The sequence below is a fragment of the Crinia signifera genome, chromosome 19 (assembly GCF_055691185.1).
Source record: "Crinia signifera chromosome 19, ASM5569118v1, whole genome shotgun sequence".
In the NCBI taxonomy this organism is placed as follows: domain Eukaryota; kingdom Metazoa; phylum Chordata; class Amphibia; order Anura; family Myobatrachidae; genus Crinia; species Crinia signifera.
In genome coordinates, this window is record NC_139226.1 from 72711916 (window position 1) to 72729667 (window position 17752).

Consider the following 17752-nt stretch of genomic DNA (forward strand, 5'->3'; position numbering starts at 1 on the left):
GACGACTCTCCTGACAACCACAATCAGCTGATTCATGTGATACGCCGATACCACCTTAGGGAGAAAATCTAAATGTGTCCTAAGCTCCGCTGTGTCCTCATGGAATATGAGTTACGGGGAGCTACAGGAGAGCACGCTAAGCTCTGACACCCTTCTGGCCAATGCCAGGGCCAGAAGCAAGATTGTCTTCCAGGTTAGTAGACGCAAATCTTTTGATTCCAAAGTGGAGGACTGGAGAAACGCCAGTACCAACGGCAAGTCCCAAGGTTCCGTCTGAGCCACAACTGGGGGCTGAATACAAAGTACACTTTTTAAAAAGGTCTGAACCTCTGGTAGTAAGGCCAAACACAAAGTGCTGAAACTTGGACTTTCAGTGAACCTAATCGTAGGCCTGCTGAAAATCCCGCCTGAAGAAAACCTAAGAGGCGTGCCAGACAGAACAATGTGGTGGGAAACTTTTTCTGTTCACACCAGCTGACATACAGTAGGAGCAAGTTTCATCTTTGCTCCTTTGGTCCTGGCTAGCCATGGCTATTCTATTGTTCTCAGCTGCAATACATAGTACATAGTAATGGTTTAGAATTGGGCATAAAGATCCATCCGGTTTTGGTACGACGAACAAGTTTGAATAAAATCCCTGACCACGTTGGCCCGGGGGGGAACCGGAATGATCACCCTGGCTTGAAGTAGGGTATGAATGGCCTTATGAACCCCTTGTCGCTTGGCTGGTTCTACAGGCAGTCCTGTCGTAAAAAAACGGTTTGGCGGGGGGGGGGGAGGCGAATTCCAAGGCGTACCCTCGGATAATTGCCCGCACCCAGTTGTCTCTATATTCCTTTCAAACTCAATGGCTTCAGACTTGCAGACGACCGCCCACCCTAGGATCCCCCAGGTGGCCTGGAAGGCCGTCATGCCAAGGGCTTGTCTGCGGGTTTTGCTTCTGGACGGCGGGAAGCTGTGGAGGAGGACAGATTAAATGAGGACATATTTCTGCCGCGTCCTCTGCCTGAAGCAGAAGAACCTCTGGGCTTGCCTCTAAACTTAGAGGAGCCCCGAAAGGATGGTCCTGAGAACACCCTCTTGGGCGGAGGTGGACCTGAGGGAAGAAAAGTGGAGTTTCGACCTGTGGCCTGGGCAATCAACTTGTCAAGTTCCTGTCCAAACAAGACCTCCCCAGAAAATGGCAATGCCTCCACCGCCTTTTTATCTCGGCTTCAGCCTGCCAAGATCTAAGCCATAACGTACATCTTGCAGCAATGGAAGAGGCTGAGATTCTGGCTGCCAATTCCGCCGAATCTCTGGCCGCTTCCCCGAGATAGACAGCGGACTCCTTTGTGTGTTCCGCCAAGGGAACTAATTCCGCTCTAGGGCGATTAGATTGAAGGCCCCAAACGAACTCTTCTGCCCATACTTCCACTGCCCTATTAACCCATGATCTAACCAGAGCCGGGCGAATAAGGACCCCTGCATTATAGTAAATGGACTTAAGTGTCGTTTTTAACCTGCGGTCAGAGGGTTCTTTAAGCGCCACCGCAGTTGGGACTGGCAACGTAGTCTTCGATAGTCGTGAAACCGACGCATCAGCTGGAGGGGGGGGGGGGGGGGGGGGTTCCCACCTTATGCGCGTTTCCTGAGGAAAAGGGTAATCTATATATTAAAACGCTTAGACATCTGGAATTTTTTATCCGGAGTCTTCCATGCCTTAAGCAATGTAGATTCTAACTCTTCAGAAAAGGGAAAAGTAACAGAAGACCTTTTCTTTCTACTGAACAAAGATACTGGAGCAGGAGATTCCACCTCCTCCTCCACATTAAGGGTAATCTTTACTGCGGATATGACAGCCTTAATGACTTGAAGCTCCCCAGAGTCCTGATCCTCAATAACCTGCACCTCCGGTTCTTCCTGCAAAAAATTCCCCTCCTCAGGGTCTATTTCCTCCCCCTCTTCTTCAGTAAAATCCTGTAACAAAGCAGGCATAGTGCGCTTTTTTATTACTCCTACAGGGGGAGCCACCTGCTGTGCAGGTACCTGCACTGTCTTAACCAAGGAATCAACCGAATGGACCAAAGCTCGGGCCCAGGTAGGTTCAGCTGAAGATACAGCTGCCAGGTGGTTGTAAAACACCTCTCTGTCCCTATGGGACTCTGCTAATTCAGCTGCAAGAGCTGACATGATAGAGGACATATCTGTAGCAGGGGGAGCTTTTTCACCTTGAGTCTCAGGAGAAGGAGAAACCCCTGATTTAGAATAACAGGGTTGACACAGATTTACCCCTTTGATATGCTGGGTAAACTGTGCCTCACAGCGTTTACACACAAACAACTTTTGTGAGCCCATAGAGGAGGTGCTCTTTGAAGCCATTGTTTAGTCCACACACATACAGTTGAAAGTGAAAAACTAGGCAAAGAATAAGGCAGATGGGGAAAGGAGCCACCAATTCCGCAATGAGCCCAGACCCCACCGAACTGTGCTACACCACACACTCCCACCCGCAGAACAGCAGCACTTACAGTCTCCGTTGTGCGGTGTGGGAACAGCGCTGGATGAGTAGAGCAAAGCCCTTCCATCTCCTGAAGCCTGCCTCGTGGGGAAGATGGCGCCGGGTTGTGCGCTCAAGCCTCTTCCGGGTAGCACATCCGGGTCGGCTGTCCCCAGCGCGCGGTATTTGAAGGCAGCTTCCCGCCGGTTAGAGCGCCAACCTGACCGGCACCACAGCGGTTTTCAGCCTGGCTCCCACCTGGCACTGTGTGGTTACTAGCCCGCGGGTCCCGAGGCAAGCCGAGCGCAGCTGCGACGGAGACCCTCCGGTGCAGTGGCACCCAGTGGCTCTGGTCGCAAAAGACAGCGGCTCCTTGTCTCCCTGTGTAGGTCATTAAAAAAATAAAAAAAAATCCAGCCCCCTAAGGAGACCTGTGTCCGGGGTACCGACTCCTCCGGCACTTTTTTTAAGACTTGAGTCTGGGAGGGGGGAAAGAGGGGAGGAGCCTGCCACACAAAAGAATATAAAGTGCCGACTCCTATCACTCACTATCCCCAGCATAAGCAGACCTCAGTGTTCCCTGTGAAAGAAGGAGAAATATAATATTATATATAAAAACGCAGTTACCAACCATATATCATTATAGCTGTTGAGAATAGGACAATGACTCCTACCACTCAATCTCGCTGCCTAGGTGTCATCCTTGACTCTCAACTTTGCTTTGTTCGCCACATTCAATCTGTCTCGAAATCATGCCATGTGCACCGAAAAAAAACACTTAAAATTCGCCCTTATCTAAAACAAGACACTGAAAAACAACTCTAATCCATGCTCTCATCATCTCCCGCATTGATGATTGCAATAGTCTCCTTATTGTCCTTCACCAATACAGATTCTCACCACTACAGTCAGTCATGAATGCAGCTGTGAGGCTAATATTCCTAACCAGACGTTCATTGTCTGCAAAGCTACTCCACGAGTCACTGCATTGGTTACCTGTATTCTACAGTATTCAGAAAATTTTACTCTCACACAAAGCCATAAACCAAACTTCACTAACCTACTCTCTTCTCTTATATCAAAATATCTTCCAACCCGACCTCTTCACTCCTCACAAGATCTACATCTCATATCCACACTCATTTCTTACTCACATTCACTTTCGTCTGGCTGCACTCTCTGTGGAATGCTCTCCCATGCACAATAAGACTCTCCTCCAGTCTCCAAACCTACATGCGTTCCCTGAAAACTCACCTCTTCAGGCAAGCTTATCAAATTCCAAAACAAGCCACTTAACCTTCTTATACCGTTCCTTTCTAATCACATCACCACTGTAAAGTCCATACATATCCACACCTTCTCACATTTTCCATCCTCCTGACCAAACTGCTGGGTCACTGTATCATACAACACAGGAACCTTTGCATTCTGGTGGAACTAATGCCTATTTCCCTATATAGAGTGTAAGCTTGCAAGCAGGGCCCTCATACCTTTGACTGTCTGTAAATACCAAGTCCTATTGTAAAGCGCAACAGAATATGCTGTGCTATAGAAGAAACGGAATAAATAAGATGGTGGTCCTTATTGTATACTGCAACTTGCGAAATCCAAGGAAAAGACATAAAAGTACATTTGCAAATCGCACATTTTTGACTGATAGTAGTAAGACTTATTTCTTCTATTTGTCACACTTACCTCTCTTGGTTGAATTAAATCAGCTTTGTCCACACCCAGAACAGCAGTATAATAGACCAAATTCTGGTTCATCACCTCATCCGTGGAGTGGAATAATAGGTACGTTTTGGCACACTCAATTGCTTTTGTATAATTATCAACTGCAAAAACAGCAAACAAAGTGCATAAAAAGTACCATAGGCATGATCTAGGATTTCAGCTTCCTCAGCCAGTGTTAAACACAATCAGGGGTTTATTCTTGTTGATTTGCAAGGCTGCGAATTCAGCCTTGCGAGTCCACCAAACCCCACCTTGCGAATGGTGGCCTGCCTGCCACCCATTCGCAGTGTGTGTTCGCACGCACTGGCTGCGAATGGATGTTTGACGCAAACATCTATTCGCAGACTGCGGGGGAACACCCACATAATTCAATGGTCACCGACCATCGAATGATGTGAAAGGCACATCTAAGGTTGCTCAGACCAACCTTAGATGTACATGCACATTCTGAAGGAAGTGGGCAGGTAGCCGACATCCGGGAAATCCGGTGATAATGGGCGATTTCCATGGGAACACCCATGAAACTGGGCATTCCCATGGGAGAGTTCCCCCGTCCCGCCAGCATACCCACAATGTTGGGTGCGTGCACCTGCCAAACGATCTGGTCGCTGTGGACGCACGCACCTGGTGCATGCGCATTTCAAAAACATTGCGCTTGCATGCGAATTCACATGCCTTTCCCCTGCTTCCTATCTAAAGGGCACAGTGTTGTGAAGTGTTGCTGGCAGACTTGTATGTGCAAAACAAATACATCATTTTTTATCTGGTCTTTGTTTGTGCAATGAGAAAAGAAGGTTGCGAAGCATTAGAGAAGGTGTATACTGTATTATTTATTAAGAATATTCTGATTATATTACACATGGCAGTTTTAGAAAAGGTTGTTGGAACTAGACGGTCCCCAAGCATATAAATAATAATTTAGCAAATGAAATATGGATAGAAATGTAACAAACATTTGAGATGTTTGTTTCTCAGATGTCTCTGACCTTTAAGATTTTATGCAATAATAATGCATGGTATAGGGCAGCGGTTCTCAAACTGTGGGTCCTGACCTTCTCAGCATGGGGTCACGACTCCATGTTGCTGACCATCAGGCTGATTACTTTATGAATCTCAGTCAGTGATTCAAGGAGTCTGGAATGGTCTGTTATTTTAGACTCCTCACATCATGTTGTGCCTCCACAATGCTGCCATATATGTGCTGTCTGCTGACTACACATGTGATGTGATGACCTTCTGCAGTAACTTGCTGGGGTCCTGTAATTATTTTTATTGTCTGATGGGGTCCCAGAGCAAAATAGTTTGAGGACCTCTGGTCTAGGCAATTTCTCTACCAAAGGATAAGGGGGTATGCAAGTAACCAAACCATCACTATATCTATTAGAATCCAAACCATAATAATATTAATAAACAATATTCAACAACAATTATCTTAAGATCATGCTCTGGTAGTTAAGCACCAATTAATTTTCCATATATCCTATTGTAAAGCACAACAGAATTTGCTGTGCTATAGAAGAACAGTAAATAAATAAATAGAATTTAAACATAGAATTTGACAACAGATAAGAACCACTTGGCCCATCTAGTCTGCCCTTTTTTAAACATGTTACCTCCAACCATATTTGATCCTTATTGTTTTGTAAGGATATCAATATGCCTATCCAAAGCATGTTTAAATTGTTCTACTGTATTTGCCGCTACCACCTCTGATGGGAGGCTATTCCATTTACTACTCTTTCTGTGAAGTAATTCTTCCTCAAATTTCCCTTGAATCTTCCTCCCTCTAGTTTCAGTGCATGTCCTCGTGTTCAGTTGCTCCTCTTCCGGTAAAGAATGTCTCCCACCTGTACCTTGTTAAAACCCTTGATATATTTGAAAGTTGCTATTGTGTCCCCCCTTTCCCTTCTGTGCTCTAAACTATACATATTAAGATATTTTATTCTTTCCTGGTACGTTTTGGGATGCAGGCCATGCACCATTTTAGTTGCCCTTCTTTGTACAGTCTCTAATGTATTTATTTTCTTCTGGAGATATGGCCTCCAGAACTGAACACTGTACTCTAGATGAGGTCGTACCAATGACCTATACAGTGGCATTATTACTTCTTTCTTTCTACTGCCGATACCTCTCCCTATGCAACAAAGCATCTGACTTGCCTTTTTCATTGCTTTGTTACATTGCCTACCTGCTTTTAAGTCACCTGAAATAGTGACATCTAGATCCCTCTCTTCCTCAGTAGATTCCATTATAGTGCCATTTATACTATATTTAGTCTTTGGATTTTTGGAGACCCAAGTGCATGATTTTGCATTAAACTGTAGTTGCCATGCTCTTGGCCATTGCTCTAATCAGCCTGCACTCCTCTAATCTACCTGGATCATCAATCATTTGTTTTACCCCCTCCTGGTGTGTCTACCCTGCTGCAAATTTTTCCCACAATTTCATTTGCAATATGACCAATAAAGATATTAAAAAGCACGGGTCCAAGTACAGATCTCTTTGGTTCTCCACTTGTAACCTTTCCCTCCTTTGACTGCACTCCGTTTACTATAACTCTGTTTTCTGTTGTGCAAATAATAGGATTTTGGGTACCTACTGGTAAATCCTTTTCTCGTAGTCCATATGGGATACTGGGTTATACTATGGGGATAGAGATCCTCCGCAGGAGAGACAGGCACATTAAAGCTTTCAGTGTGGGTACACTGGCTCCTCCCCTCTGTCTCCCTCCACTAGTCAGTTAATGAAAAACTGTGCCGAAGGAGAGCTATGTGAGGAGGTATGTGAACAATAACGTGGTGAGATTCTCACAGCACACCCAAACCAAAATAATAAACAGAAAACAACAAAGAGGTAAATCATAACAACTTCTGAGTTCACCACAATTCTTGAAGAAGGTCAATATATGACAACAGGGCAACAAGCCCTAACCGTGTTAGTAACAGCAGAAAGCCGCACTAAGGCGGGCTCCCAGTATCCCATATGGACTACGAGAAAAGGATTTACCGGTAGGTACCCAAAATCCTATTTTCTCTACCGTCCAATGGGATACTGGGTTATACTATGGGGAGGTACCAAAGCTACCAGAACGGGCGGGAACGTGTGGAGTCTGCTGTAGAACCGCTTGTCCGAACTGGGAATCCTCCCTGGCCAGAGTGTCAAATCTGTAGAACTTGAGAAACGTGTTACTCCCTGACAAGTTGCGGCCCTGCACAGCTGCAGAGCTGAAACCCCTCGGGCAGCCGCCCAAGAAGTCCCAACAGACCTTGTGGAATGGGCCTTCAACGCTGGAGGAAGGGACAAACCAGCCGATGCATAGGACTGTTGTATCGTGCATCGAATCCACCGGGCTATGGTCCTTGTAGATGCAGGAGAGCCCTTCTTTTGTGCATCATACTATACAAAACAGGCTATCCGACTTCCGGATTCTAGCCGTACGTTTTACATACACCTTGAGGGTATGTACCACATCCAAAGAGAGAGGTATATCAGGATGTACCGTGCTGGAAGGGACCACAATAGGCTGGTTCAGATGGAATGCGGACACAACCTGTGGCAGAAACTGCGGCCTGGTCCTAAGCTCTGCCCGATCCTCGTGGAATACCAAGTAAGGGCTTTTACAAGACAAAGCCCCCAGCTCAGACACCCGCCTGGCTGAGGCTAAGGCCAGTAGGACAACAGTCTTCCATGTAAGAGGTTTTAACTCTGATTGTTCCAATGGAACGAACCAAGAGGACTTAAGGAAGGTGAGGACCACATCCAAGTCCCAAGGTGCGGTGGGTGGTACAAAGGGAGGCTGAATCCTCAGCACTCCTTGCAGAAAAGTGTGGACTTCCGGCAACAGCGCCAGTTTTTTCTGAAAAAATACTGGCAGGGCCGAGATCTGTACCTTTAAGGATCCCAACCGGAGGCCCAGATCCAAGCCAGCTTGAAGGAATCTTAACAGATTGTTAAGACGAAATACTGCTGGCGGCAAAGCATTTTTCTCACACCAGGCTATGTACTTCTTCCATATCACATGGAAGTGAGAGGCCGTGACCGGCTTTCTGGCACGTGTCATGGTGGTAATCACAGAGGGATGTAATCCCCTGAGGCCTAATATCTTCCGCTCAACCTCTAGGCCGTTAAACGCAGCCGCGGTAAGTCCTGAAAGACAAACGGTCCCTGGAGGAGAAGATCTTTTTCTTGGAGGAAGACGCCACGGGTCTTCCACCTGCATGGCCTGAATGTCCCCGTACCAGGCCCTTCGAGGCCAGTCTGGGGCCACTAGGATGGCTTTGACTCTCTGGTGGCGGATCCTTTTTAGCACTCGTGCCAGCAATGGGAGCAGTGGGAACAGATACACCAGCTGAAAATCCCACGTCCAAGTCAGGGCATCTACTGCTGTTGCCCCTGGATCCCTGGTCCGGGCACAGTACCAGTCCAGCTTGTGGTTCAACCGTGAGGCCATAAGGTCGATCTGAGGGAGCCCCCAAAGATCTACTATGTCCTGGAACACCTGGGGGTGAAGTCCCCACTTCCCGGGGTGGAGATCGTGACGGCTGAGGAAATCCGCTTCCCAGTTGTCGACTCCAGGTATAAAAGATGGCCGACAGGGCTTTTACATGGCGGTCCGCCCAGGAGAATATCCTGGTGGTTTCCCTCATACAGGGCATGCTCCTTGTCCCTCCTTGGCGGTTGATGTAGGCAACCGTAGTTGCATTGTCCGACTGGACTTGCACCGCCCTGCCCCTCAGCATAGGCTCCGCCTGTAAAAGGGCATAGTGAACAGCCCTCAGTTCGAGGTTGTTTATATGCAGCGTGGATTCCATTGGAGACCAACGGCCCTGCAGGCGGACTCCCTGTATCACGGCTCCCCTGCCTCTGAGGCTGGCATCCGTGGTAATAAGAAGCCAGTCCTGTATCTGGAAGCAGCGACCCGCCAATAGATTTGGCGAATCTAGCCACCAATGCAGGGAGCGTTTGGTCGTTGCAGACAGGCAAATCCTTCTGTGCATCTGGCGGGGGGATCCTGACCACTTTGTGAGGATATCCAGCTGAAAGGTCCTGGAGTGGAACCTGGCGTACTGGATGGCCTCGAATGAGGCCACCATCTTGCCCAGGAGCCTGAGGCAGAGGTGCTCCGAGAACCAAGGGCTTGATAGGACCTCCCTTACCAATTCCTGTAAGTCTGACGCCTTTTCGGCCGGCAGGAACACCTTCTGCTCTATTGTGTCCAGAGTCATACCCAGGAACACCATTCTGCGGCTCGGGAGCAGCGAGGATTTTGGGATGTTTAAAATCCACCCGTGGTCTCTCAACACTTGCATAGTCAGGTCTAACGCACTCACCATGGCTTCCTCCGATCCTGCCTTTATCAGCAGGTCGTCCAGGTAGGGTATGACATTTACCCGCTGGAGCCTGAGAAGGACCATCATTTCTGCCATGAGCTTGGTAAAGACGCGTGGGGTAGTTGATAGCCCGAAGGGCAGCGCCTGAAATTGATAATGGCAATCTCCCACCACAAATCTTAGAAAGACTTGATGGGGAGGCCAAATTGGGACGTGTAAATAGGCGTCTTCGACGTCGACAGAGGCCAGAAATTCCCCTTTTTCCAGGGAGGCAATCACCGACCTGAGCGACTCCATTTTGAATTTGAACACCTGCAGGAAGGGGTTCAGCGATTTCAGATTCAAAATGGGCCTCACTGGCCTTGCTCCTGTTTTGGTACAGGTATGATCACCCTGGACAGGAGGAGCTTGTGGATAGCGCCACTGAGGCTGGGAGTGCTGACTTGAAGTAGCGTCGAGGAGGAGGCACGGCAAACTCCAGCCTGTAACCTAGCGAAAATAGACTTCTGGCCCAGGGATCTAGGCACGAGGCGTCCCACACCTTGCTGAAGTGTAGCAGCCAGGCCCCCACCTAGAGACTGTCCCGTGGTGGGTGCACCCAGTCATGCTGCCGGCTTGGAAGCGGCAGGGACGGTGGAACGGTCCCGATTACCTGAGGAGTTAGGCTTCCTGAACTTCCCTCTAGTGCCTCTGCTGGCATTAGAGGCGGTTCTGGCCTTAGGGCGGAACTTGGACCCACGAAAGGACTGCTGGGAGGGACCTGTGAAGGGGCGTTTTGCCGGAGTGGGTGCTGATGGGAGGAAGCTGGATTTCCCTGCCGTAGCCTTAGAAATCCAGTCGTCCAGCTCACTACCAAAGAGCCTCTCCCCTGTGAAAGGTATGCCTTCCACACTCTTTTTGGAATCCACATCAGCCACCCACAAGGCCCGCCTAGCTGACACGGCCATTGCAGAATTCCACGCATTTATAGCGCCCAATTCCTTCTGTGCCTCACAAAGCACCCGTGCCGTGTCCTGAATGTGACGCAGGTTTTCACCTATCTGAGCCTATCTGAGCCACGGTCATGTCCCCCAACAAACCCTCTTGGATCTGCGTGGACCAAGTATAAATGGCCTTAGCCATCCAGCAACTGGCCAATACCGGGCGCTGGCCGTGAACATGGACTTAAGTGTCGCTTCCAGTCTCCTATCTGCACCATCCTTGAGGGTAGATACCCCAGGAACTGGTAACAGCACCTTCTTTGAAAGGCGGGAAACTGAGGAATCCACCACTGGCGGTTCCTCCCACTTCTTCCTACCAACAGGATCAAAGGGATATGTATTTGTGAACCTCTGACAGCTGGAACCTCTTTTCAGGATTCTGCCAAGCACTCTTAAAAGGTACTTTCTAATTCAGCCTGTTCTGGGAAATAGACTGGCTGTTTTCTCTGAGTCATGAAGAAGGAATCTCCCTCAGAGGGTTCCTCCATAGGGAGCTCTAACACTTCCCTAATGGCCTTAATTAAAGCCTCAGAACAATGACCTAAAGGCTGCTCCTGAACAGCATCCTGATCATCAGCCCCATCTCCCACTTCAAGGATGTCATCATCATCAGAGTCCGGGGCCACTGCAGTAGCAGGCCGCTTTGGGGGCTGAGCAGGGGGAGGGGTGAGAATATCAACCCTGGCAGACAACATGGCTAATTCCCTTTGCACCCTCTGCGTCTGCTGTGTATTTGCAGAGAGCTGGGAAGCAACAGAGTCCATCAGCGTTTTTATGCTGTTGGCCCAGGCAGGCTCTATATTATCAGCCTGTGACCCATCCACAAGTTGTGGGGGTACCCCACTGACCTGAGTGGCTACACCACTGGGTTGTGGCATCATACACGGTTCACAGGTAACCTGTGACTGTGAAGCTGGAATGAACTTTGTGCTGCACACCATGCATGTTAACTTTTTAACCATGATGAAGTAACAGGACAACCCCAGCAGCACTCACACGCACACTCAACACCCACACTAGATGTGCTGTAACTCTACACAGTATAAGTGTAAAACACCTCTGTATTAGAGACTATGGTGTTGTGTACAAGTGGTTAACTAGCCAGTGGGTTAGACTCAGAGCAATATGAGGAGAACAGTACACCCCAAACCATAACTCACGGATTAGAGTGAGCTGGTAACGCACAAACCACACAGTGATAATATCTACACAGTGTAATATAACACAGCTAGGCAACGCTGCTGCGCTGTTATAACTTGCTGTCTCTGCCGCTGCTGCAAAGGATCAAATCCACCACGCCGCTGAGAGTTGTAATGGCGACCTCTGGATGCGTGAAGAAGCAGGAAGCAGAGACAGAGCCTGGTCCCGCTCTGAGCGAAGCCCCGCCCCCTTTACACGGAGCTGGCGCTTCCTTATATTTATACTGGCATAAGAAGCATTTTACATATAAAATGATTTTAAAACGTTCTGGGCATCCCTGGTGGTCCAGCTGCATCACCCTATGCCAGTGTGATGGTGGGGGGCCGCCGCCATCTTGCCGCACGGAGCGGTTTGGGGTGTCCCCTTATGGGACCCCCAACCTGTACTCACCACTGACGTCTTCGGACCAGTCAGGGGGTGTGCGGCAGCTGGGAGGCCTGCTTGCTACAGCGCAATGCTGTGCGGTGACAGGCCTCACTCAGGACAGACTGTCCTGCAGCAGGGTCAGCTCTGCACCTGAAGAGGCCGGGGACTGAGCCTTCCCCTGACACCCTCGAAGTAGGACAGCTGCCTGGTCAAAGCAGCGCCCCAAAATAACAAACTAAATAAAATTTGAAGAAAAAATCTGGAGCATCCAGAAAGCACTGCCTCTCCTGAGGCACATTTTTCTAAACTGACTAGTGGAGGGAGATAGAGGGGAGGAGCCAGTACACCCACACTGAAAGCTTTAATGTGCCGGTCTCTCCTGCGGAGGATCTCTATCCCCATAGTATAACCCAGTATCCCATTGGACGGTAGAGAAAAGATCTTATCCATTCAACATCTTAGAATCCAATCCCAAGCTTTCAAGTTTATTTAACAGTCTGTGATGTGGGACAGTGTCAAAAGCCTTACTAAAGTCTAGATCAGCTACATCTACAGCCCCACCTTGATATATTACTTTAGACACCCAGTCAAAAAAGTCAATAAGATTTGTTTGACATGATCTTCCCCCAGTAAACCCATGCGGTTTTCGGATCCTGTAAGTTGCTGGTTTTGAGATACTCTACAACTCTTTGTTTTAAGAGTGTTTCCACCAAAGATGTAAGGATCACCGATCGATAGTTGCTTACCTCTTCCTTGCTTCCACTTTTGCTCAGTGGGACTACATTTGCCATTTTCCAGTCCTCTCGTATTACTCCAGTAGCTAGTGACTGGTTGAATAATTCTGTTAATTGTTTTACCAGCTCCCCTTTAAGCTCTTTTAGTATCCTTGGATGTATCCCATCTGGCCCCATTGATTTATGCACTTTCAGTTTTGAGAGTTCTGTTAGGACTTTCTCCTTGAAATGAGTCTGAGGGTACAAAAACCCAGACTCCTTTCAAAATGCTATACCTTTGATAAAGTCGTCAGAACACAATGAAACATGTTAGGCAGCACTTCATCTTTTAATTGATCTTGGAATCTAAAGGTTGTACTGGATCTTCTGCTATAACTCATCTCCATGCTCATCCCAGGGTTTTAATTATGGAAGCCTTCCAAGCACCTTACCAACTTACCTGGATAGACTAAAAGATCTTAACATGTATAGTTTGGAGCAGAGAAGGGAGAGAGGTGGTAGAGGCTAAGACAGTAGAACAATTTAAACATGCTTGGGATAGGCATATGAATATCCTTACAATGAAATAAGGATTAAAAAGGGTTGAGACCTGAAGGGTAAAAAAAAAAAAAAAAAGGGCAGACTAGATGGGCCAAATGGTTCTTATCTGCGGTCAAATTCTATGTTTCGAACTTATGGGACACCACCACCAGCATACTGTGGATTACAAATACTGCATACATCGTGAGGACACCACCTTAGTTCGAGGACTGCATTTATCCGCCAGCGTTATACAAGTATCATGCATGGTTTATGGACTCCCTCAATTTGTTCCTGGTAAATTCACCCAGTGGGGAAACGAGCACATTAAGTTCATAGCAGACTAACAAGAACAAGTTGAACTCCAGTATCCATAAGTATACAAACTTTAATGTCTATTATATACCTATTGGTACACTTACTGTATTTTACTATATATATTTATCTTTATTTATTTTTTGATTTGTGATTGCATATTTTAGGTTTAATTAAAAAAAAAATCCTTAGGTTTAATTAAAAAAAAAATCCTTTTATTGTAATATCCAATTGACCCTCATACTTTCAGCGCTAGAATATATATATATATATATATATATATATATATATATATATATATATATATATATATATATATATATATATATATATATATATATATATCAGGAAGGGATTCGCTGGGGCACTTGGTAGTAGCACCAGAAGAATACAGGCGGCACTCAAGGGTTAAATGGAGTATATCCAAAAGCAAATTTTATGACATTCAATAAAGTGATACAGACGGCGTCATGTCGACGTCTGCATAGGTCAGCCATCGGCGCCAGTTTACGTGGAGAAAAAATAGAACAACCTGTGGCCAAACATTTTAAGAACAGTGGCCATACCCTTAATGATCTTAAGAGCAAAATAATTGATCATATTCCCCCTCTAAGCCGTGGTGTTGACCGACAAAAGCTACTCTCACAGAGGGAATCACAATGGATTTTCAAATTAAATACCATGGCCCCTACTGGCCTTAATGAGAAGATAGCATGGAATGCATTTGTATGAAGAATTACAGCAACGTGAATCTTAAAAATTATGTCGTGCTGCTGTCTCTATACCTTTCCCCTCCCATATTTATTATGTGCAATGTTTACAGTTGTGCACTCAGCATGAAAAATGTCCACCTCAGGGGAACATAGGCTGCTGTATATTTTGCATTGATTTACCGCTTTTCCTAAATTTGCCCTTCACCCAGAAAAGTTCCGTTTTTTTAAATCCCCCTTTTTTTAGCACTTGCAAATAGTTACAACAGCTCTATGATTGTTTTATCACTTTTTTTGCAGTTTATTTACACACCTCACGTTTCCAGCAGTGAGTGTACTGCTGGTCCTCTTCACGCACTTCCAGACCCGGCTATACGTGGTGAGTTAGCGTCCTAGGTAACCCAGCAACGGCCCTATGACATCATTGGGCGGAGCTGTGATCCCGGAAGCGCCGCCAGTGGACTCCGGCGCCTGGAGTGAACGCGCACATAGACAGAGCTGCTACATAAGGTAGGACAAACACCCTGTTCTTTTCTTTCTACTGCACAGCACTTTATGCACCCCTGAGACGCACACGTCCTGATGAAAAAGCCTGGTCGGCTTTGAAACGTCGACATGACGCCGTCTGTATCACTTTATTGAATGTCATAAAATTTGCTTTTGGATATACTCCATTTAACCCTTGAGTGCCGCCTGTATTCTTCTGGTGCTACTACCAAGTGCCCCAGCGAATCCCTTCCTGATCTATCCATGTGAGGAGGGCACCAAGGACTTGTACCTGCTCGACGAGAGTGCCGGACAACACCCACAGCTATATATATATATATATATATATATATATATATATATATATATATATATATATATATATATATATATATATATATATATATATATATATATATATATTCTGCTCACTAATCTAAATCACTCTCTGTTGCCTTAGATTAGCTGCACCCTGCTCCGAGAACAAGGCAGGCAGGTGAGATGCGGTGATGTAATCAGCCTGCCCCTGGAAGAAAGGTGGCCGCCCCCATTTGTATGAGGACACCCAGCGTTTTCCTCGGTACGTCCACCCTCAGTTCCCATTGTGAATGCGCAAGGGGCGAATGAACCAGAATCACCCCATATGTATTTCGGATGCCTCTATTCCTTCATTGCGAAGTCTCTTTATACTGTATAGGTTGTAACATATACAGAAAAAAAAAAAAAAACAAGTTGGATTCCGCAATTGTGTACTTACTACTATAGTATGCAAATTGTAGGTAGTTGAAATGTGACGGAAGGAAATCTTCAATGGGCTTCTCCTTGCCAGTTTGAGTAGCCAGTTGTGACACACAGGCTTGTCTGCAGCTCATTACTTGCACATAGTGATCTGCAAAATTAGACACTGGGTAAACATCTCATCATGACATTTATTTTTAAGAATTCGTCCAATTTGTTTATTTTAATAGTTATACGCCTTTCAGACTACACAAATAAGCCAGGTCCAACCCGGGTTGTTGCGGGGTCGACCCGGGTCTCTGTGCGGTGTGAAAGCACCATTTGGAAAAACACGGTCCAGCAGCAACACAGTATTCTGACCAGTGTTAAACTAAGGGTTTTATTCACATTTTATTTTAGTAATATTGACTACAGTTACTACTCTATATAACAATACCATCACCCTAACCAAGCTGATGTGAATGGTTTATATAGATGGTGGATATAACACTTGAAGGGTCTGATTGAGGTGTATACAATGGTGATGTTGGACAAAGTCCACCCTACCCCACAAGCTCGTCTCCTAACTGGTCTTCCCAAGATCAGACTCTCGCCACTGCAATTCATTTTAAATGCTAGGCTGATCTTCCTTGCAAGACGCTCATCGTCTGCTGATCAGCTCTGCCAGTCCCTTCATTAGTTGCCCGTATCTAATATAAAACACTTCTACTCGCACCATACTGCACCAGCTTATATGTCTTTATATATCACAAAATATCTCCCATCTCGACCTCTCCACTCTGCACATGATGTGCGTCTTTATGCACGGATCACTAGCTCCCATTCACTATTACAGGACTTTCATCTGGCTGCTCCCATCCTATGGAATCCCCTTCCACGCACAATAAGACTCTCCACTAGCCTCCAAACTTTCAAGTGTTCCCTGAAAACTCATCTCTTCAGGCAAGCCTATCATTTTTAAGTTCTACACGCATAACCCTCTGAGGCACTTATGTATTATTTAGCTTCCCTTCTGGACTTGTAACTTGCTGGGACTGCTATGCTATTACTGGTGCCTGTCCTTGTGATTCCCTTCTATATCCCTATAGATTGTAAGCTTGCAGCAGGGCTCTCCTACCTCCAAGTCTGTCTGTTGTTACCCAGTTTGTTTTATCACTGTCTAACATTGTAAAGCGCAACGGAATCTGCTGCCCTGTATAAGAAACTGTACATAAATAAATAAGTGGAGTGACTATTTTTTGCTACTGCGCATTCGTTCAGATTGTGCCCGTAATTATAATTCCAGACGCACGCAGGGAGAAGGTCCTTCTTATGGCAGTGTTATAGGAGTGTCATGGAAAGTGGCTATATACCCTGATGCCCAACCACTCATATAAGAGCCCATATGCCATAGGAGTGACATGCAGTGACATTTACATAAAGTCAGCATCCACCTCAGATCTGATACAGTCGTTGGAGCAACCTATATTAGTCTAACATACATTGGGTCAACACCCTAAAGTTGACAGTCCATAGGGCAACACTGTTTTTAAGGTTTTTTTGTGTTTTTTTTTTGCACAAAAGAAAACAAAAAAAATTCATACCCTACCATCCACTAGGGCAGGCATTCCCAACTACGGTCCTCAAGGCACACCAACAGTGCAGGATTTAGTGATATCCAGGCTTCAGCACAGATGGTTTAATCAGAATCCCTCAGATACTAATTAAGTCACCTGTGCTCAAGCCTGGATATCTACAAAACCTGCACTGTTGGTGTGCCTTGAGGACCGTGGTTGGGAATGCCTGCACTAGGGTGTGGAGGGAGAATAAAATAGTGTGCCGAGCACAGCGAGGCAATGTACCCGAAGCATGGTGAGGGGCCTCGGTACACTTGTCGACCTTTGTCATATCGACCTAAAGTCCATGTCGACTTTTTATAGGTGTCGACCTATGGTCTGTCCACCTAAGGGTGTCGACCCAATGACCCATTCCCCCCTCACAATCAGTAACAAATTGTGGGACCCAGATATTCCTATAGTCAGGGCTATTTTTGTGCAGGCTCCAGCAGGAACTGTGGCCCTTATTCTAGTTCACTCTTTCTGACAAAATATTTCTTAGATGGACTAAACCATTTGCACTGCAGGTGAGGCAGGTGTAAAACCCCACCCAAATCTAATTATCT

At 46.4% G+C, this 17752-nt stretch overlaps 1 protein-coding gene across 2 annotated transcripts in view; it reads right to left on the reverse strand.

The window, feature by feature from the left end:
- Positions 1–17752, reverse strand: part of P3H1 (prolyl 3-hydroxylase 1) — a 99429-nt gene that overhangs the window by 58758 nt on the left and 22919 nt on the right. For both annotated transcript variants that reach the window (XM_083162779.1, XM_083162780.1), the window contains exons 4-5: positions 15611–15742; positions 4175–4314 (exon numbers count right to left, since the gene is read on the reverse strand). In XM_083162779.1, the coding sequence (XP_083018905.1) occupies positions 4175–4314; positions 15611–15742 (272 nt within the window). The remainder of the gene's footprint in view (positions 1–4174; positions 4315–15610; positions 15743–17752) is intronic.